This window comes from Peromyscus leucopus, chromosome 16_21, assembly GCF_004664715.2.
Source record: "Peromyscus leucopus breed LL Stock chromosome 16_21, UCI_PerLeu_2.1, whole genome shotgun sequence".
In the NCBI taxonomy this organism is placed as follows: domain Eukaryota; kingdom Metazoa; phylum Chordata; class Mammalia; order Rodentia; family Cricetidae; genus Peromyscus; species Peromyscus leucopus.
This window is the reverse complement of record NC_051084.1, coordinates 35,407,061-35,432,556: the sequence shown is the minus strand read 5'-3', so window position 1 is coordinate 35,432,556 and position 25,496 is coordinate 35,407,061. Positions and strand designations below refer to the sequence as shown.

Sequence of the window (25,496 nt, the reverse complement as noted above, 5' to 3'; positions counted from 1 at the left end):
CTCCTGCTTTTCCTTCCTTCCCCTCTGTGCTGGCTAGATTTATGTCAACGGGACAGAAGCGAGAGTCCTCTGAAAGGAGGGAACCTCAACTGAGAAAATGCCTCGGAAGATCCAGCCCTAAGGCATTTTCTTAATTAGTGATTGATGGGGGGGGAGGGGCAGCCCATGGTGGGTGGGGCCATCCCTGGACTGGCGGGCCTGGGTTCTATAAGAAAGCAGGCTGAGCAATCCATGGGGAGCAAACCAGTAAGCAGCACCCCTCCACCGCCTCTGCATCAGCTGCCTCCAGGTCTCTGCCCTGCTTGAGTTCCTGTCCCGACTTCCTTTAAGATGAGAAGTGATGTGGAAGTGTAAGCCAAACCAACCGTTTCCTCCCCAGGTTGCTCTGGTCATGGTGTTTCCTCACAGCAACAGCGACCCTCAGACACATGGTAAGAAAAGCTGCCCCTTAGTAAGGGGACTTGACATCTATAAAGAAGGCCCTTGTGCGGAAGGGTGGCCCTCCCCATTCCTGATGGCTTTTGTCAACTTGACACAATCTCAAACAGATCTGTAAAGAGGGAACCTCAGCTGAGGAATAACCACCATCAGATTGGCCTGTGGGGCATTTTCTTGATTAATGATGGATGTGGAGGGTCCAGTTCATTCTGGGTGGTACCACCCCTAGGCAGGTGGTCTTCAATTGGATAAGGAATAAGATTGAAGTCTGGAGTGGTGGCACATGCTGTTAATCCCAGCAGAGGCAGGCAGATTTCTGTGAGTTCAAGGCCAGCCTGGTCTACACAGAGAGTTCCAGGACAGTCAGGGCTACACAGAGAAACCTTGTCCCAAACACACACATACACGCACGCACGCACGCACGCACGCATGCAAGGCTGAGCAAGCCACTGAGAGCAAGTCCTGTAAGCCAAAGTTCCTTCCTGGGTTCTGCTTCCAGCTTCTTGCCTTCAGTTTCTGCTGGGACTTCCCTCAGTGAAACTCTAAGGTGAAATCAACCCCTTCCTCCCCACGTTGGTTTTACTCAGTGTTTTATTACAGTAAACGACACAGGGAGATGAAGAGAACTGCACAGGCCGCCTTCCTGTTCGCTGGCTTTTCCTGATCCCAAGGCACCCTTGCCCACCCTGCGCCCTGGAGGGGATGTGCCTACGGTGGTCTGGAGCATGCCAGCTTGCGCTCTCCCACAGGGCCATGCTCCAGTCCCCACTCCTTCCTCTTGCACTTGAGGATGTATTTAAACCTGAGCTTAAGGCCATGTTTTTGAGATCTGCTCATTTCTGAGCCTCACCCATGTGTGCATGTGTATATATGTGGGTGTGCATGTGTGTACAATGTGCACATATGAGTACATGAACATGCATGTGTGTACATGCATATGAGTGTGCATGTGTGTCTCGAGTAGCCTGGACTGACAACATGCTCACTATGTAGCTGAGGGGGGGCCCCCGAACCCCAGCCCCTCCCGAGGGCTGGGTGATATAGGTGGGCATCTCCACGCCCTCTGCAGGGTGATGGAGGAAGAGTCTTGCTCCGGGTCACCCAGGTAGTATCGGCATGGGTAGAAAGAGGGCCCGGACTTCTGTCACTCTTAGGTGTTTCCCTCGTCCCCCCCCCCCCCCCCTCCTTTTTTTTTTTTTTTTTTCTTAAAAAGAAGACAAAACAAAGCAGGTCTGCTCCTTAGCCCCTACCCGGGCCCAACTCTTCAGAGCTCCGGCTCCATCTTCAGCCCTTTTCCTGACCTATATCTCGGAGTCTCCCAAAAGTTTCCCTTCTTTGGCGTCTGGATCGCTCCTCCACACACACCCACTCTGAGTGCACGAGCTGGCCTGACCTCGGCTCACGGTCACCAAATAGCTTCAAGCTCTGCATCCCCTTCCACCTAGGCTGGGAGGCCAAGTTCATCCTTAGGGCTGCATCCTGCTCTGGAAGTGTTAGGGGGGAGAATCAGAGTGTGGTGGGGCTCCCGGGGGAACGAGGCGGGGGAGATTCCCCCCGGGGAATGGGGGCGGGATGCTAACAGCGCGGGTCCTGGCCCAGAGCTTCTCTTTCTGCACTTGGCGAACGGATGCCTGCAGTTTCAGCCGTGCGCCAGGCGGGGGCGCGCTGCGGGGCGGGGCCCGGTGGGAGGTGCCAGGGAACCCGGAAGCGCTGGGCGGGGCTGGGGAAGGCAAGGGCGGAGCCCGGCCTGGCTGATCCCTAGCCCGGCTCCTGGGACCTGGTGAAGGTAGCAGTGCGACAGCGACAGTAAGTGCGGGCGCGGCGGCCCCCATGTTTGGCTGGGTCTCCCCCTTCCCGAGGCTGAACCTGGCCTCACTCTCTGATCCTGCGTGTGGGGACAGGTCAGCCTGAAGGATCCAGAAGGCTTTGCGGGTCCAGATCGGGTGCCACAGCTGTCTCTGCCGCGAGAACTTGTCCCAGCCTGCTGTCAGGCTAGCTCTTCGCCCCCAGTCTGTGTCCCCAGGAACCATCGAGGCAGCACGCGCACACGGGCTGGCCAGGCTCTTCTCAGGCCCTAGATGCCCACCCTTTCCAGCTCTGATTAGTCTTTACCCCCAGGACTCCAGGCTCGGAGCAGGGGGCAGCCTGGCCTGGGGAAGCTCGTGGCCTCCTCTCCTTTCTTTGTCTTTCTCTGTTCATGCGAAGCCACAGCTACCTTTTTATCAAGAGTAATAAGGCTTTGCTCAGTCTGCTGCACCGCCGGTGACCCGGTTAGAGAGGATCCCTGACAACTTCAGATGCTTGGTCAAGGCTGAATGGTCCTTGATGAACAGACACCGCAGCTTAGAAGGGCCTCCAACCCTGTGTGGATCTGGGTCACCCGCGCTGCCCGCCCCCCCACCCCACCCCCCACCCCCGCCTGAACTTTTGGGAATGGCTCCTCGCAGGTTTCTGGTGGTCTCTGTGGTTCATGGTTATCTTTTTTATTTAAAAAGAAATTAAGTGTATATACATACGGGTGTCTTTCTGTGGGTGTGTGAAAGTTCTTTCAGGTGCCCACAAAAGCTAGGAGAAGGCATTGACTCCCCTAGAGATTCAATGGAGTTATAAGTAGTTGAACACCTACCTGCCTTGGGTGCTGGGATCTGAACTCAGGTCCTTTGAAAGAACAGCGAGTGCTCTTGACTGATGAGACATCTCTCCAGCTCCTGTTTACATTTATTTAAACAATAATTTTGTGTGTGTGTGTGTGTGTGTGTGTGTGTGTGTGTACACCTTTGTGCATACACTGTCTGATTAGATGGTCGTCTTTGGTCTCCATGTGAGTCAAGGCTACAGAGGGACCCTGCTCATCCTGACAGGACACTGTAGAACCTCTGGCCTCCCTGCTCCAGGGCACAGCTGCAGTAGTCTGGGGTGATGTCGGGGCCCCGCAGCGTCCATTCATGCAGCAGTGTTGATGAAGGTCCCCTTGGGCCTTCTCTGCTCATAGCTTCTTGCTGCAGGACGCCTTCAGGAGGGAGGTCTGCAGGGACTTGGAACCAGCAGAGTCACATTCCTAGACCATCCCTAGGGTTGGGGCTTTGGAATCCCCAGGGGGCACGCAGACTGCCTGGCTGTATCATTTCATGCCACTGTGACCTGGCATGTGACAAGTGGCTTGGTCTTTCTGAACCTCAGACTTCTTCTTATCTGTGGATAGTACCTAACAGCCGGCTGTCATGGCTCACATGTTGGGTGTGACCGTGGCATTCTGAAGTACTGCAGTTGTTTCTTTGTGAGGTAGGGTCTCACTTAGTCCAGGCTAGCTCTTGAACTCTCTATGTAGGAGAGGCTGGCCTTGAATCCTGATCCTTTTGCCTCTACTTCCAGAATCCTACTGAATTTTAGGTGTGTGTGTGTGTGTGTGTGTGTGTGTGTGTGTGTGTGTGTGTGTTTCCCCTTACTCATACTTTTTGTGTAAAGCAGAAGAACTGGGGAGCTCGTTCTTTGCCCATCAAGGGTTCTGATTCCCAGGTAAAGGCCTTTAGCCCAGGCTTGCCCTTCTGCACTGCTTGCCTCAATCTGTACCTGCAAGGATGTTCACACCACTTGCCCCTTGCTCTTTATGCATTGCCCGTGTTGTCCTTGCACAGCTGAGATGACCTCTGAGGTCACTACCATTCTGACAGTCTGTCCTTTTTCCAGTATGACATTTGACTTTCTTCCTGACCCTAAAGCCCGAATCTCTCCAGCCAGACTTCAAGGACAGGGTAGACCTGGCATAGGCTAGAGATGTTGTCTAGAATAAGTCAGTCCCCGGCCTTGATGCCTGCTCATCTGCCATGTCTGTGTCTCTCTCTGCTCCCACAGTGGCCGTTGCCTCCGAGGACAATGTATACCGTAACTCAAATGCCACCTACAGAGCCTTGGGCAGCCCTCACAAAGCTGACCAGGAAGCCCTGCTTGGGAAACTACTAGACTACCCAGCCCCCGGCCTGCAGAGGCCAGAGGACCGCTTCAATGGAGCCTACATCATCTTCTTCAGCCTGGGAATTGGGGGCCTACTCCCCTGGAACTTTTTTGTTACTGCCAAGGAGTACTGGGCATTCAAACTCCGCAACTGCTCCAGCCTGGCCTCGGGGACGGACTCTGAGGACACAGACATCCTGGTAAGGGCTCACAAGGGGAGCAGGAAATCTGGGGCCAGATCGTCCTTAGGGGTCCTGGAGCGAGGTCCTTTACAGGCTGAGAATATGGGTGTTGATGCAGAGGCTGTGTGGGCACAGCAGGAAGAATCCACTGGACCCTAGGCCTTGCATTGTGTGGTACCCAGGCCTCGTCTCTACCTCCTGAGGCTGAAGGGATGGAGCTGGGCAGACCCAACCTGTACTTCAGACTGTCTGCCATTGTCTGTGGGAGAAGGATGGATATGATGGTTCTATACAGTGTGTAGTGGTGCATGTTAGAATACAGAGTCTTGGGGTTGGGGATTTAGCTTAGCAGTAGAGCGCTTGCCTAGCAAGCACAAGGCCCTGGGTTCAATCCTCAGCTCAAAAAAAAAAAAAAAAAAAAAAAATGCGGAGTCTCTGCCTCCAGGAATTGAAGGTATGTTAAGTCAGCTGTGAGGTACAGAAAATTCCAACCAGCAGTAGCTAAAATGAGGGAAGGTCATTTTTCTGTCACAATCAACTTTGGGCAGGTGGCTTGCTTCGCCACATGTAGGTGACCCATCCAAGGTCACCTCATAGTCCAAGATGGCTGTTGAAGCTCCAGCCATTACAGCATCTGTAGGAAGAGAGAAAGGAGGGAATGCCTGTTGCTTATAAGAAGTTGTACCTTCCTCCTCTTTACATTATATTGGTCCAAACTCAATCACGTGACTCCATCAGCTACAGAGAAGGCTGGAAAATGTAGTCTTTTTTTTTTTTTTTGGTTTTTCGAGACAGGGTTTCTCTGTGTAGCTTTGCGCCTTTCCTGGGACTCACTTGGTAGCCCAGGCTGGCCTCGAACTCACAGAGATCCGCCTGGCTCTGCCTCCCGAGTGCTGGGATTAAAGGCGTGCGCCACCACGCTGGGCTCGAAAATGTAGTCTTTGTATGTGTCCTAGAGCTTAAAACCAAGGCTTCACACACATGCCCTGCACACACACACACACACACACACACACACACACAGAGAGAGAGAGACAGAGAGAGAGAGAGACAGAGAGAGAGAGAGAGAGAGAGAGAGAGAGAGAGAGTTGTCAAATATAGTCATTAAGCACAGTCTTATATCATAGTTTTATAACACTGTTGTAAACTAGAGGCCCTGTAGCTAAGGGAGACAGCGTGTACCAGTCTGTTTACCATGGCTGGGAGCAAAGTACCACAAGCCAGGTGAGCGGTAACCATTCTGAAGAAAGGAAGATCGCCTTGGCTCTTGGTTATGGTCCTCGGTTGAGAGGCTGTGTCTGGTGGTGGCGGGTTTTTTGTTAGTGGCCTCTTCAGGTGGCACAAAGCATCTTGTGATGAGGAGAGATGAACATCTGTGTATGTGAGCCTGGCCCCCTCTCCCTCTCCTCATAAAGCCACCAGGATGCAGCTGTGAGGCCTCCATCCCATGACCAACCATAATGCCCTCTACACATCCTAGTTGGAACCAGTGTCCATCCTCTTCATCCCTCCTGGTGAGGAATGTATTTCTGTATAGGAAAGTGTGGGGGGACTCAGACCATACACCACCTATGTCCTGGGGGGGGGGAGTGAAGTCTTGGGAACACTCAAGTCACTGTGGCCTGGAGCAAAGGGACTTGAAGGGTGAGCAGGTGAACTGCCCCAGGAAGGAGGCACTAGCTTTCAGAGTCCTTTGTCCTATTTTTCTGCCGTGAGGATCCAGGTCGTCTGGAGGTCACCGCAGCAACGTTCCCTCCATGATGGCGGTGACTATATTATCCCCTCAGGAAGGCTGCATCAGCACCAGGTCCAAGGCCAATGCCAAGTAAGGGAGGAGGAGGGCTCGGAGGAGCCTGACTGCACCTGGTATCGGAGCCCGTCAGGAGTCGTTCCGTCAGGAGTCGTTCCGCAGTGGCTTGGGACCTGGAAAGCTTGGCTCTTTTTACCTGCAGTACTGGTGGGCGCAGGGCTGGCTCTTACGCATGTCAACCCAGGAGGCTGACACTGCTCAGCCGTGTGCCCCTCCTCCGTGGGGCCCTCGGGGACCAGAAGGAATGTGCTGGCAGATCCCAGCCGACCCCTCCAGGGGCCCCAGAGGTGGCTCACTTCTCTTTCTTTGGAAGCCCCTCTGAGTCCTTGGCCAGCCCTCCAGAACACGCCTCAGTTTTGTGCGCCGGAAGTCACACAATGAATGAGATATCTGTGAGCATCACTCCAGGGCTCCAGCTCACACATGCCTGGATCACTGGTAGCCACTTCCAGAACTACCCATGACACCCAGCCCGGGGATTCTGATGGATCTAGTTGAAGGTTCAGAAGGGACGCTGGCCTTTTCTAAGATTTCACATGACACTGACTGCTGCATACCCCTCACTCCACCCACATGGTTCTCATGCATGGGAGGGGGCCATTTCTGCGTGCCTGTGGATTCAGAGGTGGCTCCAGGGTCTAGGGCAGAGGCTGTCACTGCATATATGCACCCGAAGAGCCCTTAGGGACAGACTACAGTGGCTTAGAATCCTACTGCCCCCACATGGGACCATGGGACCAGGAGCAGCCTGAGAACTTGTTGGTGACAGGCCTATATTGGTAAAATTATTAAGGCCACTCCACGTAGTTAAAAGGGAGGTTTATTTAGTGGCATAACTTACAAATGAAGGGATAGGTAGGTTGCAGGGTCTGGGAAAGATGTAGCACAGTCTGGCGGTGTTCTCTGGAGAATTCTCCTTGGTCTACCTCCAGCGTCCAGGGTCCAGAAACCAAGAGAGTCGGCGCATCCGGATCTCGGGTCTTCGGGTCCTCTCTTGGCCCCGCCTTGTAGGCGTGACAGTTACCGAAGCCTCAGTGGGGGTTGGAACTTCCAGATCAAGGTTGGAATGGCTACCCACTACAGGCCTGTTCCACCAAGATCCTGGAGTCAGGGCCTACACATTCACACAGGTGGCTGATGGAATGGTGGACTTTAGGAAAGCTCCCCCAGGACGTGGCCTCTCTTGGCTCTGGACCCTGCACACTCTCTGTTCCTTATGGATAGACTGGTTATACCGCCCTCCTAGGGAAGCTGTGGCAAGGAGGCCCATTATTCCACGCCACGGGATAAGGTCTGGCACCAGTGTCCCAGGTGTTGTTGTGTAAACAGCATCTCGCGCCATGCGGAACTGGCCTCATTCTTTTATGGACCTCGTGACACGAGCCAGCCAGCTCTCTGCCGGCCTCGCTGACCCAAACAGCCCACTGGCCTTCCTCCAGAACCTCTCTGCCTGCCTGTCCATCTGTCTGTCTCCTCAGGGGCAGGGCTAGGCTGTGTGTGCACCTGTCCCTCCCCTGCTCGGGCCATCCTGTCTGCCAGCGAGGGGACGCGGGGCTCCCAATCCTTCCCAGCTGCAGGCACTTAGCGTTCCAGGTCCCGCTTGGATGCTTTATTGCCGCGCTCGAGCCCTGGCAGGTGCAGGCATAGTTACCTGCCCGCTGCCCGCAGCTCCTGGCTCTTGGCATCAGAGATGAGAGACCTGTCACCCCGTCGATTCATGGGCCAGGCTGGGGGAAGCGAGCGTGCTGGGGCCTTTCTGCCTTTGACAGGGGCTGTTTTTCTTCGCCTCCTCGTTCGTACCACCCGTCGCCACCCATCTTCCCTCCTGCTCTCTCCCCATCTTGTCGATAGCCCCAGTCTGCCCTGCGTCCCGAGGGCCACCGGGAGTCGGGGAGACAGCTTGTTCCCGTACACCCTTTCCTCCAGCGTGTTGCTAAGGTGGAGGACGTTGGCCCAACAGGAACGTTGACAGCCCTCCCCATTGTGTCACCTTCGGGGGCCATCTCCCGTCCCAGGGCTCATTTCCTATTGCCTACAGCAGGTCTGGAGACGGTTTAGAAAGCGTTCTGCCTTCCCAGCCCCTCTCCTCTTTGTTCTCTGCGATAAGAACCTCAGCTGTAGCCCATGGGGTGGGGGAGTCGGGGGGGGGGGGCAGCCACCCTGGACCGAAAACGTCAGCGCAAAAGTAGACGAATTGATGTGAAAGGATAGCTCAGGGGGAGCCTCGAGGGCTCGGGTTTCCTCGGCCCCGCCGGGCGAGCAGGGGTGACACAGGCTTTCTCTTCTATCCCAGAAGCTCTGACAGGTTAAGCGACCTGCCCAAGGCCACACAGCAAGGCAGAGCTGGAGAGAAATGCATTGGGGAATTGGATAGGTGGACCATCACAAAACTGGACACGCTCTGAGAGTGGGGTGTAGGAGGCTGTTGCGGGTGTGTGGCCAGGCTGCCTTCTTCTCCTGTGAAGCCTAGGGACCTGGAGCTCCGACCTTGGTCTCCACCCCTGGTCCCAGGCTATCAGGGTCCTTTATCAACATCCCCACCTCTGTGTCTGAGGCTGTGTGTGTGTGTGTGTGTGTGTGTGTGTGTGTGTGTGTTTCAAGTCCGTGGATGCTTCCCTGAGAACCCTCAGGCTCCCCCTAGGTCACAGGTTCACATCTGTGTCCTTAGAGCACCAATGTTTCCCCGTCAGGGCCTCACCATGAAACCCAGGGTGTTGAGCCAAGCTTTGGTGACTATGGCCCAGTTTCGCTATACAGCAAGGGATGTAGGACCCAGTGAACTGGGAGGATTGCCTTCCCACTGCACTGTCAACCCTCAGGACGTACACGGGTAAGCATCCAGCAGGTGCCTGGCACATGGTAATATGTCACAAGGGTGTGTGGCGTTAGTTATCACGTGGTTAAGGAGGAAAGTTATACCCTGATTTAAGAGAGGGCTTATGCTGTAGGAAAACAGATCTGGGGTCACCGTGGCCCACCTTTCAGATGGATTGGCATAGATGTTAAATGAAGTTTTTCCCTAGGAAAGGCCAAGTTTGCCTGGCTCAGCCGATGGGGGAACCTAGGGAGTCCCATTCCAGTATTTACAGCCTACTAGTCCTGTCCCAACTGCCTAGCCGCAGAATAGCACAATATGGGAGCTCCCCCATATAATTAAGGGCAGGCACCCGACTCCAGAGGGGAAGGGTTAAAAGGAACCGGGATGAACTGGCTTCTAAAAGAGGAACTGGAGGATGGGTTATCACAGGGCTTGTTGGAGGATGATCTGCTGACCGCTACCAAGTGCCTACCATGCCGCTTGCACCCACCCACGCTGTGACTTACCGTCCACCACCCACACGCCATTCTGGTTAGTGTTTTGTCTCCAGTTTCCAGATGGGGTAACTGAGGCTCCCAGGTTTGAGGTCAGCCAGTCCAAGGTCATTTGCTAGCAACTGGGATTTCGATCAAGCCAGAGACCGGCAAAGTCCCTGCAATAACCATGCCCTGACTTGTCACTGTCCCCCCTACGGTGGCGTCACCAGGGAGCTGCTACAAACTACCCGGCCACCCAGTTCTGACTCACTTGGGCACACGCATGCCCAGCTTTGTGGACGAGGCTTACGCACAGCTAGGGAAGAACCAAGATCAAAGGGAAATGGTCCAGTCCAACAAGGTGAAAAGCAGCTGTCATTAAGTGGGCTGTGGCTAGAGCAGCAGAGACTCCGGGGGGGCCATCTCAAAGAACTTCCTCCAGTGCAAGCCAAGTTGCCAAACCTGGCAGTGGGAAGCCTGTTTCCTGTTTGGAGAATTAGAGCAACCCTACCCGGAAGTCCAAGGAATGACCTCTCCTGTAGCAGAGAGCCGGGGTGCGGGGTGGGGTGGGTGGGGGCTGACAGGACCCTTACAGAGCAAGGGGCCTGGGGACTGGCTGGGGAGGCTTGGTATGGAGCATGGTTGATTCTTGAGTGTATCTGTGTTGTCTCCAAGCTGCACGTCAGCCAGGGATGGCCTTGGGTTTCTTTGCCCTATCTCTGGGAGAGGCTCACCATGAGGGGCACTGGGGAGCCTCGTGAGTGTGGCTAGGAAAAAGGCTGGAAAAAGGCTCTTCCTGTCTCCAGGGCTTACGGACAGAAACAGTGGGGACTATGGGGTCTCGAGATAGGAGTCATCTGAGGGAGGTACAAAGCAAGATGATAGGAAGCCTTGAAAAGGAAAGGCTTGTGTGACACACACACACACACACACACACACACACACACACACACACACACACACCAACCTACTATGAACATCCGCAAGGCCTGGACTGGCCCAGGAACCTACCTAGGCTTTTCCAAGAAGTGGGAAGAGTTTGGGGTCATTTATGTCATGAATTCTGTATACCTGGGAGAGGGCAGGGCCAGCGCTGCCTCCTGGGGCCATAGGGCAGCTGGGAGAGCCAGTCACATCCCCACCTGCTGTGTGACAAGGATAAGACATGCTCTGTGGGCCTAGGTCTCTGTGCCAGTGTGTTCTGTGTAACAGTGCTCGGAAACCACGAGGGAAGAAGGCTGGCGTTTTTACCGCACATGTTCTGAGGCCTTCACTGAAGCCGGGCCACAGCAACAGTCTTTACTGAGCCTTTGGCTAGGGGCACCAAGTTGACCATTAGCTCTGTAATGTTTAGCGGGCATCCTGTGCCAGGCAGAGCCTTCATAGGCATAATCTCCTGGTCGTCGCTGCAGGGGACATCATCACCTCGGCTGAACCGAGGCAAGGAATTCTCACTCAGTAACACATGCATGACAGCTGGGACTAAGCCGAACATCCTGTGTGTCATCCGTGTTAACTCCTGGGCCCTCTGTGTCTGCAGTTTTTAATGTTTCTACTTCTTTTGGACCATAATATTTGATGCGCCTGGGAAAGCCAACGTGTGCAAGAAAGCTGTACTTCCAGGAAGTGGTATCTCTGTGTAAACATGCAACAACTCCTTCAGCCTAGCTTGGTGGTGTAGGCCTGTACGTAATCCCAGTTACTCAGAAGAAAGAAAGAGAGCCGGGGAATGAACTGAGTGGTAGACTGTTTGCCTCGTGTATGGGAGGTCCTAGGTTCAGTTCCCGGTAAAATGTGAGTCAAGCAATTGAGTAGATAAAGCCCTCTCTACATGCAGGTGTGAGGAGTAGCATGTAACAGGCAATGGTGTGAACCAGGCAGGAAGCCCTTGGATTTGACCCTCTGCCCTTGGGTTTGATCCTGGGCCAGTGTCCTTGCAGACTTTCGGAAGTGGAGATGGTACCTAGATAGCCTGCTGGGGGGTGTTTACTAAATTCACAGGAGCTTGTTTACTAAATTAACAGTCTTGTTGTTGGAGCTGATGGAGAGATGGCTCACAGGTTGAGAACACTGAGTGCTCTGGCAGAGGACCCAAATTCAGTTCCCAGCACCCACATGGTGGCTCACAGTCATCTGTAACTCCAGTTCAGGGAATACAACGCTCTCTTCTGGTCTCCTGGCATGAACGTGGTTCTGTCTGTCTGTCTGTCGTCTGTCTCTTTCTGTCTCCTGAGAGTGCCTCAGGAAATGCTACAGCTCACCAGCGGTATGAAAGGTGGGCAGCGAAAAGGAAAATAGAATAAGGTGGAACCCTGGCCTGGCCCCATCCCATTCGGTCCTAGCCTGTCGTGGACTGTAGCCTGTAATGTGAGAAACCTTCTGCCATTGTGAGACATGAGGACACGTGTCCTCTGCTCACAGAGGTGAGTAGAGGTTGAAGGAACGTGCTGGTGGCTGCTCAGATGATGGGGGGCCGCAGCCCACATCCGTGTTAGGGCACCTGGTGTGTCCTCAGCTCCCAGCCCTGTCCTGCAGACTCGCCTCCCAAGGTGCAGATGTGGCCAGCTGCCAGGGGGACCAGACCTGCCAGAGTGTCCCCAGTATAGGGACACTGGTGTCCTAGAGATAGGCAGATATTAATGTGACATGGATTTCTTTCCAGATGGAAGAGAGGTAGTCTGTTTGGTCATGAACTTTTTAAAGGTCAAATCCCAAATAATCCCAACACACATACCCCTACACACATACCAAAGTGAACTAAGGCACCTGCCTGAGCCCTGCCCACCCCTCAAAAAGAGATAGCCATCGTCAGTGGGCTGCAGGGGACTCTGGCTATCTGCCATGGAGTGTGGGTAGGTGGCCGTCAGGCATAAGGGTCAGCTGCCTCTCTCTCTGCCAGCTCCCCATCACTTGGCCGGTGTGGATGGCCGCTGTAAGCCATTTGTGGAACCAAGAACTAAAAATGAGTCATTTTTTCAAGTTCCTTGTCTACCCTCTGTTGCCAACCACAGTCCAGCCTGCGTGCGGTTCCCAGTGTGTAACACCTGCCACGGCTCCCCATTCTGCTAGCTCTTCCGCTTCCCTTGAAGCCCCGTCAGTCAGTCACCTCTCTGGCCACCCCCGCAACTCTCACCCCCTTTTCGCTTTCTCCCCGCCTGGGCGCTATCCCTCCTCCACCTGCACTGCCAGCCAGGCCCATCCATCTCTCCCTCTGTCTTTGGTTCTACGATTTGATTTCTTTCCATATCTATCCTCAGCATCCAGAGAGTCTCCCCCCGCAGCATGCTACAAGGTAGCCTGGGTGTCTGTCTGTCGGTGTCTTTTTAATGTGGTTGATCATTGCGAGCAAGCTGGGAGCAAAGCGGAGTAGAGGCCTTGCACAAGCCCAAAGTTGTGTTCTTAAGGGCAGGCCCTGGCTGAGAAAGTTCTGCAGGGACAGTGGGGGGGGCTGGGTTCCCACTAGGCTGTCACTGGTATCGGGGTGGCGGGGGGGGGGGTAGAGAGGGGGGGGAAGAGAGAGAGCGCTGTATGTGTGCACACCTGAATCTGGTCATAACCTGTAGCTTTGACACCACATGAGTCTTCAGAGAAGTTTGTTGCCACAATGAAAGTGCACGCGCCCGTGTGGGAGGAAGCACCTGGCAAGGCTAGGGGAGAGGCCCCTCCAGTGGCAGCGTACCCCTCAACTGCTCTGTCTCAGGCATGGCCCTTGTCCCTAACTGATGCTTGGGCCCCACCTAGGGGCTATAGAAGCTGCCCTGTGCAGGCATGGGCTAGATGGGCGCTAGGGAGGTTTTTTAAGAAGGTCACCTTTCTGTGTCCCCATGGCTTAAGAGAAAGAGAGGCAGGCAGACTTGGACACTCACAGTGACTGTCACTGGTATGTGTGTGTGTGTGTGTGTCTCTGTGTGTGTGTGTGTTTCTCAGGCTCTTTTTTCTCTGGTCCTTCCTTTGTGGGCCCCCAGAGCCGCTGTTTGGCTGACTGGTTCCGGTGTAGGAGGAATAGAAAGAGGAACGGCGAAGATGTTGGCTTGTCCTCTTGGGGCCTAGGGAAGGCTTGGAAGGGTGGGGTATAAGATTGGCAGAAAGAACAGTGTCATTTTACTCCTCAGTCCAAGGCAGGGGGACCCTGGTTTGGGGAGAGCTGGTCTCGAATTCTGTGTTTCCTCCTTATTGGTTACTGGGGGCTTCATGGCCATCTTTAGGAGTAAAGAGAGGAGGGCTGGAGAGATGGCCCAGGGGATAATAAAGTATCTACCAGGCAAGCCTGAGGACCTGAGTTCAGATCCCCAGCACATGAGCAGTATGTGGGTTTAATTCCAGCATGGGGGAGGGGATGGGGAAAGAGATGAGGGTCCCTGGAGCTTGCTGGCTAGCCAGTCTAGCGTAAGCAATGAGCTCCGGGTTCAGTGGGAGACCCTGTCTCAATGCATACAATGGAGAGACTGAAGAGGACACCTGGTGTTGACCTCTGACCTCCACATTCACAAATACACACATATGTGCACGCACCCGTAAGAACACATGCCATTCATGTGTGCACATACTCAAAATGAGATGAGACTGGGCTGGCCCGTGAGGGTCAGAGATCAAAGGCTCCAGGCTTCCAGGGCCCTAGGACGCTCAGTAAAGCTGCCATCTCAGGCAGGAACGACAGGAGGGATCTTATCCCCATGTTTACAGAAAGGCAAGGACCACACTTGGTCCCGGGACTGCTCCTGGCTCACCTGTGTTGGTGGTACAGGCCTGGGCACCGATCAGGTTGTACAGGGCTGAGAGGCATGTGTGGGTGCCATCAGATGAGGTAGGTGTTTCTCAATAACTCAACAGTCCATCAAACTGGGAGCCGGGAGCCAGGGCTCCTGGAAAGAGCATTCCTAACATCTTGCAGCCTCTGGGGGCCTCCGACCCTCAGCATTCCTGGGTCTGTCCCCCACTCCCATGTGCACACCCTCTGTTTTCGTGTGTACCCCATGCCTTGGGTGTGGGGCTCACCTTCCTTCACTCTGGCCAGATCCAAGACTACCCTCGGGTCAGAGGAGAGCTCTTGGACCCACCCTGGAAGGTGGGGCATGTGATACCAGAAACATGAGGATGGAGACCTGGCTTGGGGCTGCAGGCTGTGGGGACCCTGGGACCCTATGCAGGAACAGTCTCCCAGGGCAGCCAAGGAGGAAGGCAGGCAGAGCTCTCCACAGGGAGGGAGGAGCCAAGGCTTTCTAGGAGTCCTGAAGGGAAGGAAGGACGGAAGGACCTGGTGGGGGAGGGACAGTGAGGTCAAGTGCTTTTTTTTTTTTTAAGCTCTTGACCCACAGGGAAGGAAGAGCCAGCCAGCCCTGGAGGAGAAAGTGTAGCTGAGTCAGGCAGTCTTGGTGCAATGATTCAGTCAGCACAGGCTAAGGAAGAGCCCCCACCCCCACCCCACCCACCCCTTTTCAGGGGGAGGGAGAGATAGTGCTTCCTTCTGGCAGGGAGGTGAGAAGGAGTGCCCCCCCCCCTCCCCATGATGGCCATGGAAGAGGGAGTAACTCCTGACTCTGTGCAGACGAGGGCAGCTCTGCTGACCTTCTGGGAGGGACTAGAAAGTATGAACGAGGCCAGAGGGCCGGGGAGGTCTTGCTCTTGGGAGAATGAGATCTGTTCTCAGTGCGCCTCGGCCTGGAGATGGCCCAAGGGATCAAGGGACCCAGGGCTGAGGGAACCATCTGATGGGGGTTCCCCATCCTTCGGGACCTGTGGTGGCTCAGACTGACTGGCTAAAGTGTTCTGAGGCTCCTCTATCTGATCCCAACTTCAGCTTTGTTCTCCTCTTGCTACCCCTGCTCCCCCCCTCCCCCTCCCAGAGGAGCCAGCCTCTGGGGACCTGGGCTCCTAAAACTTTCCCGTATCCCAGGTCCATGTCCCCTACCGTGGGACCTCCAGGAGCACAGGAAGCCAGTGCCTTCCCTCTGTTTACTACTTACCTTGTTCTGACCAGAGTGGACTGCACCAGGATGAGGATACATCCTTAACACCCCAGGCCGTGGAACCACAGAGCTGAAGGCATGAGTCTGTGTGGCCAATCATTCTTGCCTGCAGCCTGCTTACTGCTGCTAATTTCATGGCCCTGTGATCCAGGTAATGCTCTGCTGCCCTGAGCTACCACCCCCGGGGTTGGAATCACTTTTCTTACCCTGCAGGAGCCCAGCTGCCTCCTCCACCGCAGACTGGGAGGTGGGGGCCACACAGATCTGTTCAGTGGCAGCAGCTTCAGACTCGGAGGCCACTGTGGCTCGTGACTAATGCACTCCACTTATATCAAAGGGTCCAAATGGCATTCCGAGGAGAGGAAGCTTACCCAAGCCCTGCCAGAGATAAACAGGCTCATTTCAGGGCCCTCCCTGCCCAGAGAAACCTCTTTACCTGGACCCTGAGCCCAGAATTAGATTCTTCCAGAAGAGCCGCTTAGCACGGGGGTGGGGGGTGGGGTTGGGGGTGGGGTGGGAGTTGGGGAGGGCGCTCTCAGCGAGGTGGCTAGAGGAAGTTCTCTGCTGGAAAATGGCCTCACATCTGGCCGGCTGGCTCGGCTAGGCTTTTAAATTTCATTCGAAGAGCGGTTCTCTGGTTCCCAGGGTTCACACTGGAGCACAGCAGATGTAAACGGCTTTCCTTATTGCAAGTGAAGAGCGTACCCCCTGCCTGGCCAGGGGTGGCCTGTTCATACTCACAGGCCCTGGAGAGGCTGCTGGTACCAGGCACCCTCGGCCAGGCGCTCTGCCCATAGTCTGGGGTCTGTGCTGGCGCACCTACCTGGAACTGGGAGGCTGACACCCGTCAGGAAGCAGCTTGGAAATCTGCCCACTGCTGCTCACCAAGCCACCTGTGGTTTGCCATTGTTTTGTAGCGCCGGGCAGGGAGCTCAGGGTCTCTCTCGCATGTGCCAGGCAGGCCCTCTGTCACTGAGCCACACCCCAGCCCGTACCATCTGTCCTCTTTAAAGTGATCTCGGCTTAACCACTGACCGTGTCCATCCATCCCCCGTGGTCAATAGAGGGAAGACTTTCCTTTTTAACACTGCTTAGAGCTATCGGCCCATGGAATAAAAAAAAAAAAAAAAGCGGGTGGGGTGGGGTGGGACGGGGTGGGACAGTTCTCGTATCCCCTCACTCCTGGTCACCCTGCAGACAGTGAGGAGAGGTATCAAACAAACCCCGACATTTGCTGCCTTGGGCAGAAGAATATGACAGTGCCTGGAGGAAGAACCGTGGCTTGCACCCATGGGCCCCAAGAGCCTACTTGGAAGGCTTGTGTCGGCCACTGAGGCAGGTGATACACTGTGGCCACAATGGCTTATGCAACTGTGGGGGAAGCATCCTGATTACAGAGCAAAGTGGCAGGTGTCCCCACCGATCCTGTGTGGGAAGGCCCCGCCACCGCCGCCAGCATCGGGGTATGCATCTCTGAATTTACCCACGTGGCTAAGTGTGAAGGTGGGTGGCCAGTCTGGTGGTCAGCCTCCTGGTCTTCCACCTCGATTGTCTTGCTGTCTCTTTATTGTTCATCCCTGAATATGCCAGGCTAGCTGGCCCATGAGAGTTCCATCGCCCATCTCCCCACCTGAGCCTTAGGATGGATCGCAGACATGTGCTCCCGACCCAACATGGGCTGCATTCTGGTTTTTGTTATTGTTGTTTGATCTGTCTGTTTGTTTGTTTTGGTCAGCTCCACATAAGCTAGAAGTATCTGAGAAAGGGGAATCTCGGGGCTGGAGAGATGGCTCAGAGGTTAAGAGCACCAACTGCTCTTCCAGAGGTCCTGAGTTCAATTCCCAGTACCCACATGGTGGCTCACAACCATCTGTAATGAGATCTGGTGCCCTCTCCTGTATACATAACAAATAAATAAATCTTAAAAAAAAAAAAAAGAAAGAAAGAAAGGGGAATCTCAGTTGAGAAACTGCCTCCATCAGGTTGCATGTAAGCAAGCCTATGGGGACATTTTTCTTAGCGATTGATATGGGAGGGCCCAGCTCACTGGGGTCGGTGTCAGCCCTGGGTAGGTGGTCCTGGATGGTCTAAGAAAGCCTGAGCCAGCCATAAGGTGGAGTGAACCAGTAAGCAGTGGTCTTCTATGGCCTCTGCCAGTTCCTGCCCCGAGTTCCTGCCCTTGATGTCGCTCAGTGATGGAGTATGACCTGAGCATCGAAAGATGAATTAAACCCTTGCGTCCCCCAACTTGCTTTTGGTTATGGTGTTGATCATAGCCCGGGTAGCCCTCACTAAGCGATGGGGATTTAGCCACTGAGGCATCACCTTCTTTCCAGCCTCGGGCTTCTTATTCGTAAGATGGGGGCCTGTTCCAGGCCTGCCTTGCGCGGACAGATTGTAATAAGAACACAGGGCTGTGTGGGAGCCGTGCCGTTCAAAATGTTCTGGGTGGCTTTCCTCTGCCCACTCTAGTCACCACAGGTGCCGAGGTAGCCTTTGGCAACACTGCCTCCACAGACTGAGCCTTTCCTGAGCCCAAGACTGTAGGATGCAGACAACCCGGGAGCTGATGGCGAGGTGAGCATGGGGTAAGCAGATCAGGCATCCCAGGGTGGAGCTCTGCCTCTTGCTTCCTCAGAGCTGCTCGCACTTCACGCCAGCCTTGGGCACTCAGAGTGGAACTGATGCCCCCCACCCCCACCTCACCCCACCAGGCATTAGCACCCCGAGAGCATGGCTGTCTGGAATCCTGGCAGTGTGCCCCGCTGAGGACAGCAAGGCCTCAGGTTGGCTCCCAAAGGGAACAAAGCAAAGTAAAACATTACCTCATGCTGAGTCCCCCTCTCTCCACCTCACCCTTCTGCCATGTCTGTGGACACAGTCCCCCAAACACCCAGACAGGTCCTACTGGAAGCCCCTGGTCACCCCTCCTTCTGTGTTCACCATCTGTGTCTCTTGGGCCACAGCAGTGTGCCCAAGGAACTCCTGCTCATTTGCATGCACACTGGGGTGGGGTACCAGCAAAGGAATAAGTGAAAAGAGAAGGTGCTGTTGGGATGAACAGTGACTGCCCAGTCATGACCGACGGCTTAGGGTGGTCCACACGGTTCAGATCTAGTGCCTGGGGCCCAGCCTGCCAAGGTGGAAAAACCCGCTTATGAAGGTCCCTCCCCTTCCGCTTTGTCAGCGTCTTCTACCTGCTGTCCCATGAGCCCCCCCCCCCCCACCCCCCACCCCTCGCCTGGCCTTCTGGTCTTCAAGAAGCTGTATAAAAAGCACCAAAATCACACAGCTCTCCAGTGCTTGGGCAAAGCTTGGCCTCCATCACATAGCCAACCTTTTTGCAGGGATTCTGCAGCGAGACAGGCACAGGGAACACTAGAGCTGGCCACAGCTTAGCAGCAAACACAGCTACCACCCAGGTACATGGACGGGCTCCCCAGAAGCCAGGGGGACTGTATCACATCTCAGAACCGCAGGTAGGGTGGGAATAATAACCCTTTTCATTTCCTGCCTCTCATTGGTCAGAGCTAACTCTGGGGCATGGATTCAACAACCCCTTACTCCCAACACCCTTCTGGGAGAGATACTGGGCCTCTTGCACAACTAAAGGGCCCACCCTGGATAGTAGACAATGCATAGGCCTGGTGGGCCTGGGTAGTGCCATTTAAGGAGAACAGTGTATTTCCACAGAGAGATGGCAAGGTGAGGCTGGAGAGACCAGAGTTCCCAGCAAGCATACCTTTGTTCCCTTGAGGGCAAGTGCATCAGAGGTCTGTGTGTGTGGCTTGGGTCTTTGTGAGGCTATGAGCAAGGGTCCTTTGTGGCTGGGTCTCTCTAAGGAGGCTCAGCCATTGGAGGATCAGTTCCAGGCTCACTTGGGTTTGTGAGAGAGCCTAGTACCTGGCAGCTGTAGAGCCAACAGCTTCTCTTCTTGCAGGAGACCAGCCTAAGTGAATTGGGGTCACCTGCAGATCCTTGGTGTATGGGGTTCCCCAGAAGGCCACCTGTCTCCTCAAAGTTAGCTGAGGAGATGGAGAACTTAGCAAGACATCATCTGGTACCAATGGACACTCAGTCATGTATGCCTGTCACGTTTACTTACTTCTCTTGGTTAAAAGTCCACACTTGATCACTGGATCACAGCAGGCTGTGAATGCCCCAGGTGGAGGTTATGGAGCCTTCTTAAGTGTCTGCCACCAGCCTGGGCCTGTGATCCCAGCTACCTAGGAGGCTGAGACAGGATCAAAAGTTCAAGGCTTGCTTGGACTGTAGAGTGAGTTTAAAGACATCCTGGGCAACTTGTTGAGACTTGTGTTTCAAAATAAAGAGGGCCAGGGCTGTAGCTCACTGGTAGAGTGCTTGCCTAACAGGTATGAAGCCCAAGATTCATTCGCTAATGTCACACACACACACACACACACACACACACACACACACACCCCACAGTGAAACCACTGTATCTTTGAATCAAGATGCATAGGCGGTGCCACATCTACCTCACATCACCATCTGCAGCTCCAGTCCCTGCTCATGCAGTGATGGCCCAGCCCAAGTCCATTCTCCCCGCTGGCTTGTTCTTCATAAAGTGGAGAAATGGGCTTAGTCAACAGTGAGGGACTCGGAGTCGTGTGCATGAATGAAAACTAGAAATAAAAAGGAAACGAGAGGACATGACTGCTCCTAGGTATGGTAGAGGAGGAAGTTTATTACAGATATGTAGGAGAGCATAGTCAGAGGCAGAGACATCTGGGAGTCCAGAGTGGATATGACCAGGCTGAGCTGGACCATGTCGGGAGAAGGGATGGGAGAGGGGAGAGAGGGGAACCAGGTGCAACTGCCAGGAGATCAAAGGTACGAAAGAGGTGGGTAACCAAAATGTCTGGATCATGTAGGGAAGAGCCTCTGGGGGAAGGGTGGCCCAGCCCCTGGACTGGAGAGTTCAGGGTAGTGGATGGGGTATGCCAGCCATACCCTGTAACAGGTAGGGACTGAGGGATGCTGGGAGAACCTGGAGGTCAGGTCCGCTTTGATATGCTAATAGGCACTTTCAGCTATTTGTCCCAGCTTTGAAACTTGACAATGCAGTTGTCCCGGTGTTGAAAAGCTTTCCAACCTTAAAAGGCACAGCCTTCAGCTTGGCTACCAGCAAGCCAGAACATTCAGTTAGTTACCCGGAAAATCCCCGTCCCTAAAATACCCAGGGGCCCTGAACATGCTTGGAAAAAGTGAAACAGGTTCTCCACCTCATGTGGCCACACTTCCAGGGTTGACCAAGGGATGGAGGGGGCTTGTCAAGGGTAGGGGGGTCTCTACTTCCCACTAGCCTTCATCTGGCCTTTGTCCCTCACTCTCTCCTTTCCCTCTTCTGCCTGCTTGGCCTCACGTGGACTCAGCCAGTGTGTCAGGAGGTAATTGACTGACTGCCCAGCCCCGGGCAGGCTCTGCTGAGCCCATCAGGGCAGGGACAATGAAGGGGCACCTCACCGGCAGAAGGCTATTTCTAAGGCTCACGGCTGATGAGCTGCGATTATCATTTTAATTTCAAGGCTGTCACCTTACAGTCAGGGTGCCCCTTCCAAAGAGCACAAAGCCCTCTGCAGCCTTCAAAGGGACCCCAGAGGGTCTGTGCCGCAGACCGGGAGGTACCCAGGACATTTATCCCTTTCATCTTTGTTCTGGGCAATCTGACCCTCGGTCCAGGCCTGCCTGACCACCACGGGACCTCACCTCACACTCGGGCAGTTTCCACTTTCTCCAAGGCAGGGCCCACTTTCTGTCTGGAACTCCTTGAAATCCATCTCTCTTTTGGTTTGCCAAACAGCAGCAACTGTAAAAACTTAGCAGGAAACTCTCACAGCTCTCTGGGTTTGGAGCTGTGAAAAAGCCTTCACACTCCTCCTGTTACGTTACTCCCAGTGGGACGCGCTGCGTTCCCGAGGGGCGAGAAGCACATCTTGGATTCCTCCATCCTCCTGTAGACAAGATGAGGGTTTTACACACTCTGTTCTTTGCACTTGGCTCCTGCCTGATCTGTTTCGTCAGTTGCGCGTTGCATTTCCTAAGCACTCCAGAGTGGAATAGGAATAGTCGGATGCTTCTTTTTGTTTGCTTAGAGTTAAACGGTGTAATCCATTTAAATCCCCCCCCCCCCCGTTTGTAACACAGCGAATGCTTAATATACGTAAGCCCTTCCTGCAGCTCAAAGCTCATCTGGGGTTCATGACCAAAGCAAGATAGTCAGTCCTTGGCTGGCTTTCCTCCATCCTTCCCTCCCTCCCTTTCTGCCTCCTTTCTTACTTCCCATTCTTGCTCCCTTTCTCCCTCTGTTCCTCTCTCCCTCTTTCCTTCCTTTCTTCTGCCTCTTTCCCTCCTTTCTTGCCTCCCTCTCTTCCTTCCTTCATACCCCCTTCCAGTAGTGCTGGGGGTGGAAGCCAGGGCCATCTCTTTGAGGGCCACTGGGCCCCCCCCCCCACACCCCACAGCTTGCTGTGGTTATTTTTAAAGATGTGCATGCCCAGAGGTAATACCCACACGATCAAGTCTCTCCTAATGAGTGGGCAGCTTTTGGGATTTTGAGAGATGCATCCAGTTTTTACTAGGCCAGTCTGTAGCCCTGAGTCCCATCTCGCAGTGGCTGGGCAAGTCTCTCATCCTGTTCTCTGTGGACAGTCTCCACCTCCTTGTGAGGATTGTCCTTTCTCCTGGCTAATTCCGGAGGTACTCACCCTCCTGGCTTTCTGCAGTGGCCTTGGGAAAGCTGACTCTCCCAGGTCTGGGGTTGTCTAAATGGTCTGAGAGGCCTGTTATTGCATCCTGTCAAAGGGCCAACCGGATTAAGAGGGCAGGGCTTTCCTTTTTAGCTACGTACTGACCCTCACTCCGCTGATCCAGTCTGTGGATGGGGCAAGTGGAGCAAAGGAAGTGTGGGCCTCCCAGGAGACACGGACAATGTCAAAGGCTTCCCTGTGACCTCAGCACTTAGCACAGCTAAGGAAGCACAGCTGTCACTGACTGCCATTGGTTGAATGACTGAGTGAGTGTCAGGTTGGAGATTTAGGGTTGGGACCACATGGATGGGGGCGGATTTAGCCATGGCTCCTGGCTATCTGGGGACGGTGAAAGCCACCCTCCCCCAAGCCCTCAGTACCCCCCGAGTGACAAGCAACTCTCTCCCTTGTGTGTTTCCAGAACTACTTTGAGAGCTACCTGGCGGTTGCCTCCACTGTTCCCTCCCTGCTCTGCCTCGCGGCCAACTTCCTGCTCATCAACAGGTAGGTCAGTCACTGTCCCCTCTCCCCTGACCTTGACCTCCTTCATTCCCCTCTATTCCACAGTAGGAGTTTTCATCTCCAGTGGTGGTCCCCTTCTCAAACTGGAGGCAGGCAGTTCAGCCTTGCCATGCAGTTTACAGACTGGAGCAGGTGCCAGGGACTCCACTTAGGGGTCGGTGCTCATTTACAGTCGCGTACAGTGACACCAGGTAAGAGGCATCTCCCTTTGAGAGACCTGTAGGGCCACAGGCCCTTGCAGGCAGGACACGGTGTCGCCATGTTGTAGGCCATGGCCCGAGGAAGCTCTTCTTCCACATGCTCCCAGAGCAGCCAGATGCTGACAGCTCCCACTGTCCTACCTACTCTGTATGTTGAGGCTACCATTCAATGTATCCCCCACTCACAGTGGCATCTCATAGACTGTCCCTTCCTGTCTAGTCTCAATTTGACCTGACAATGGCAACAGTGCTAGTACCTCATTTGCATTTTCCTGAAGCTGCCTCTCGGCAGTAATCATGGCCTCGCTGTGGTCCAAAATTCTGGGCATCCCTTGAGCATGTCTCAGAAACCTCAGATCCTATGGTGACAAATTTATTCAGCTCTGGTCCTTCAGTTCTTGAATCTCCTGCTGAAAAGCATTCTAAGGCAGATCTGGCCTCAGCAAGGGTGCTGGGAGTGATTAGTAATGTCTGCTCTGGGCACAGGAGGAAAGAGCAGAATGCACCCTATGTGCTTTCTAAGCCTGTGTATAGAGCAGTCTTTCAAAAACATATCATGGTATAGGGCACAGTTGTGTAGTAGATCCCAAAGCATAGTTAGGGGCTTGTAACAGTAACAGTTAATTAGTTTCTTTTACTATCTGGGGTTCTGGAGTCGGCCAGGCTACTACACTGGAACATGCTGATGCAGACAGCACAGGGGCTCGAGATGCTCATCCTTTCCCGCCTCCCTGTCTGTCTCTCCTCATTGGCTTGCTCCCATGGGGTCAGAGAGTGTTCCCATTGTGGCTGAAGAGCAAATGTTCCATGAAAGCCAGGGACAAGCCACACAGTGTCACTTTTGTCACACTCAGCTGGTTAAGACTGTCACAAAGCCTCTTCCATTTCAAGGAGACAGAGACCCCATTTCCCCACGGAGGGAGTGTCAAAGAAACAGTATTCCTCTAAAACAGTGGTTCTCAGCCTTCCTCATGCTGTGACCCTTTAATGTAGTTCTTTGTGTTGTAGCGGCCAGCACCAACCATAAAATCGTTTTCATTGCTACTTCTTAACTGCGATTTTGCTACTATTACGAACCATAATATAAATATCTGTGGGGTTTTTTTTTTGATGGTCTTAGGTGACCCCCATGAAAGGACTGTTCGACCCCCAAAAGGGTCTCGACCTACAGGTTGAGAACCACTGCTGTAAGACCACGGGCATAGTTTGAGAGAGAAGAAAGAACTCAGCCTCACCTCCTGGTCTCTAGGGCTACCTGCAGATGTCTCTGGACTTCAGACATAAGAGTTTTGTGGGTGCAAGTAATAAGGGAAAATTCAGAGGTATCCTTGAGTACAACATAGCCTTTCTGAGCTCTCAGTGAGCTTAGGTGGGGGTGGGGCAGGAAGAGGCTGCAGAAAGGTCCAGGGCTAGCCTTAGGGCTACCCAAGCTGGCGGCTTTTGGGTTCTTGAGTTGCTAAAAAGATGAAAGGATGAAAGTCACACACCGCAGAGGAAAAGCTCCCGTATGGCAGGAAGGGTTGTAGGAAATCCGGTACCATGAAGTTGCTAGTGTGGGGCCTGTGGAGGACTTCAGGCAGAAAGTTCAGTGAGCATGAGGGGTGGGATGAGATGGTCAGTCCAGTTGGCTCATCCATGAGGTGTTAGGTATCTCTTCTTCGTTTCAGGGAAATCTTCAAGCCTAGCTTCCAGGCAAGGCTTCCAGGCAAGAGATAACAAGGGACCGGGAGCCAGAACCTCTCCTGGCATCCCCGGCCTCCAGCAAGGACATTCTCAGAGTGGCTATTGTGGGGGCCCTGCCCCACCTGGCCGGTGTCTGTCTCCTGCTCTCGTGGCTAAGCGCTGACTTGGGTGTTCCCTCAGCACTGCCCGCCCCTGACAACAGAGTAGAGTTCTTGACAGTGCCCAGAGAGAGGAGAGGAAGGGTGTCAGAAGAAGTTAAGAAAGATGAGTGCCGGGTGGTGGTGGTGGTGGTGGTGGTGGTGGTGGTGGCGGCGGCGGCGGCGGCGGCGGCGGCGGCGGCGGCGGCGGCACACGCCTTTGATCTCAGCAGAGATTAAAGGCAGGGGCAGGCAGATCTCTGAGTTCAAGGCCAGCCTGGTCTACAGAGTGAGTTCCAGGACAGCCAGGGCTACACAGAGAAAAGGAGTCTTGAAAATAAATAAATAAATGAAAAAGACAGGAGCACTTGCAATAGCAGGCAGGCCCACCCCACCCACCCTCGGTCCCACCAGGCCTTGTGACTTCTCTGTTCACTTGCTCTGCGGCCCTGGGCATTTGTCCAGCTGGGTCAGCTCACTTGCCCGTGGATGAGAGTTCCTGTCCCTTTGGATCCAAGCCACCATCTGACAAGGAGGCAGTCT

The 25,496-nt window shown here is 54.2% G+C and overlaps 1 protein-coding gene across 1 annotated transcript in view; it reads left to right on the top strand.

Annotated features, from left to right (window-relative positions):
• Nucleotides 1–2,152: 2,152 nt before the first annotated feature.
• Slc29a3 (solute carrier family 29 member 3) overlaps nucleotides 2,153–25,496 on the top strand; it is a 36,730-nt gene continuing 13,386 nt past the window's right edge. Inside the window, exons 1-3 of the mRNA XM_028886160.2 lie at nucleotides 2,153–2,244; nucleotides 4,291–4,589; nucleotides 22,833–22,915. Of these exons, the coding sequence (XP_028741993.1) occupies nucleotide 2,244; nucleotides 4,291–4,589; nucleotides 22,833–22,915 (383 nt within the window). The 5' untranslated portion in view covers nucleotides 2,153–2,243. The remainder of the gene's footprint in view (nucleotides 2,245–4,290; nucleotides 4,590–22,832; nucleotides 22,916–25,496) is intronic.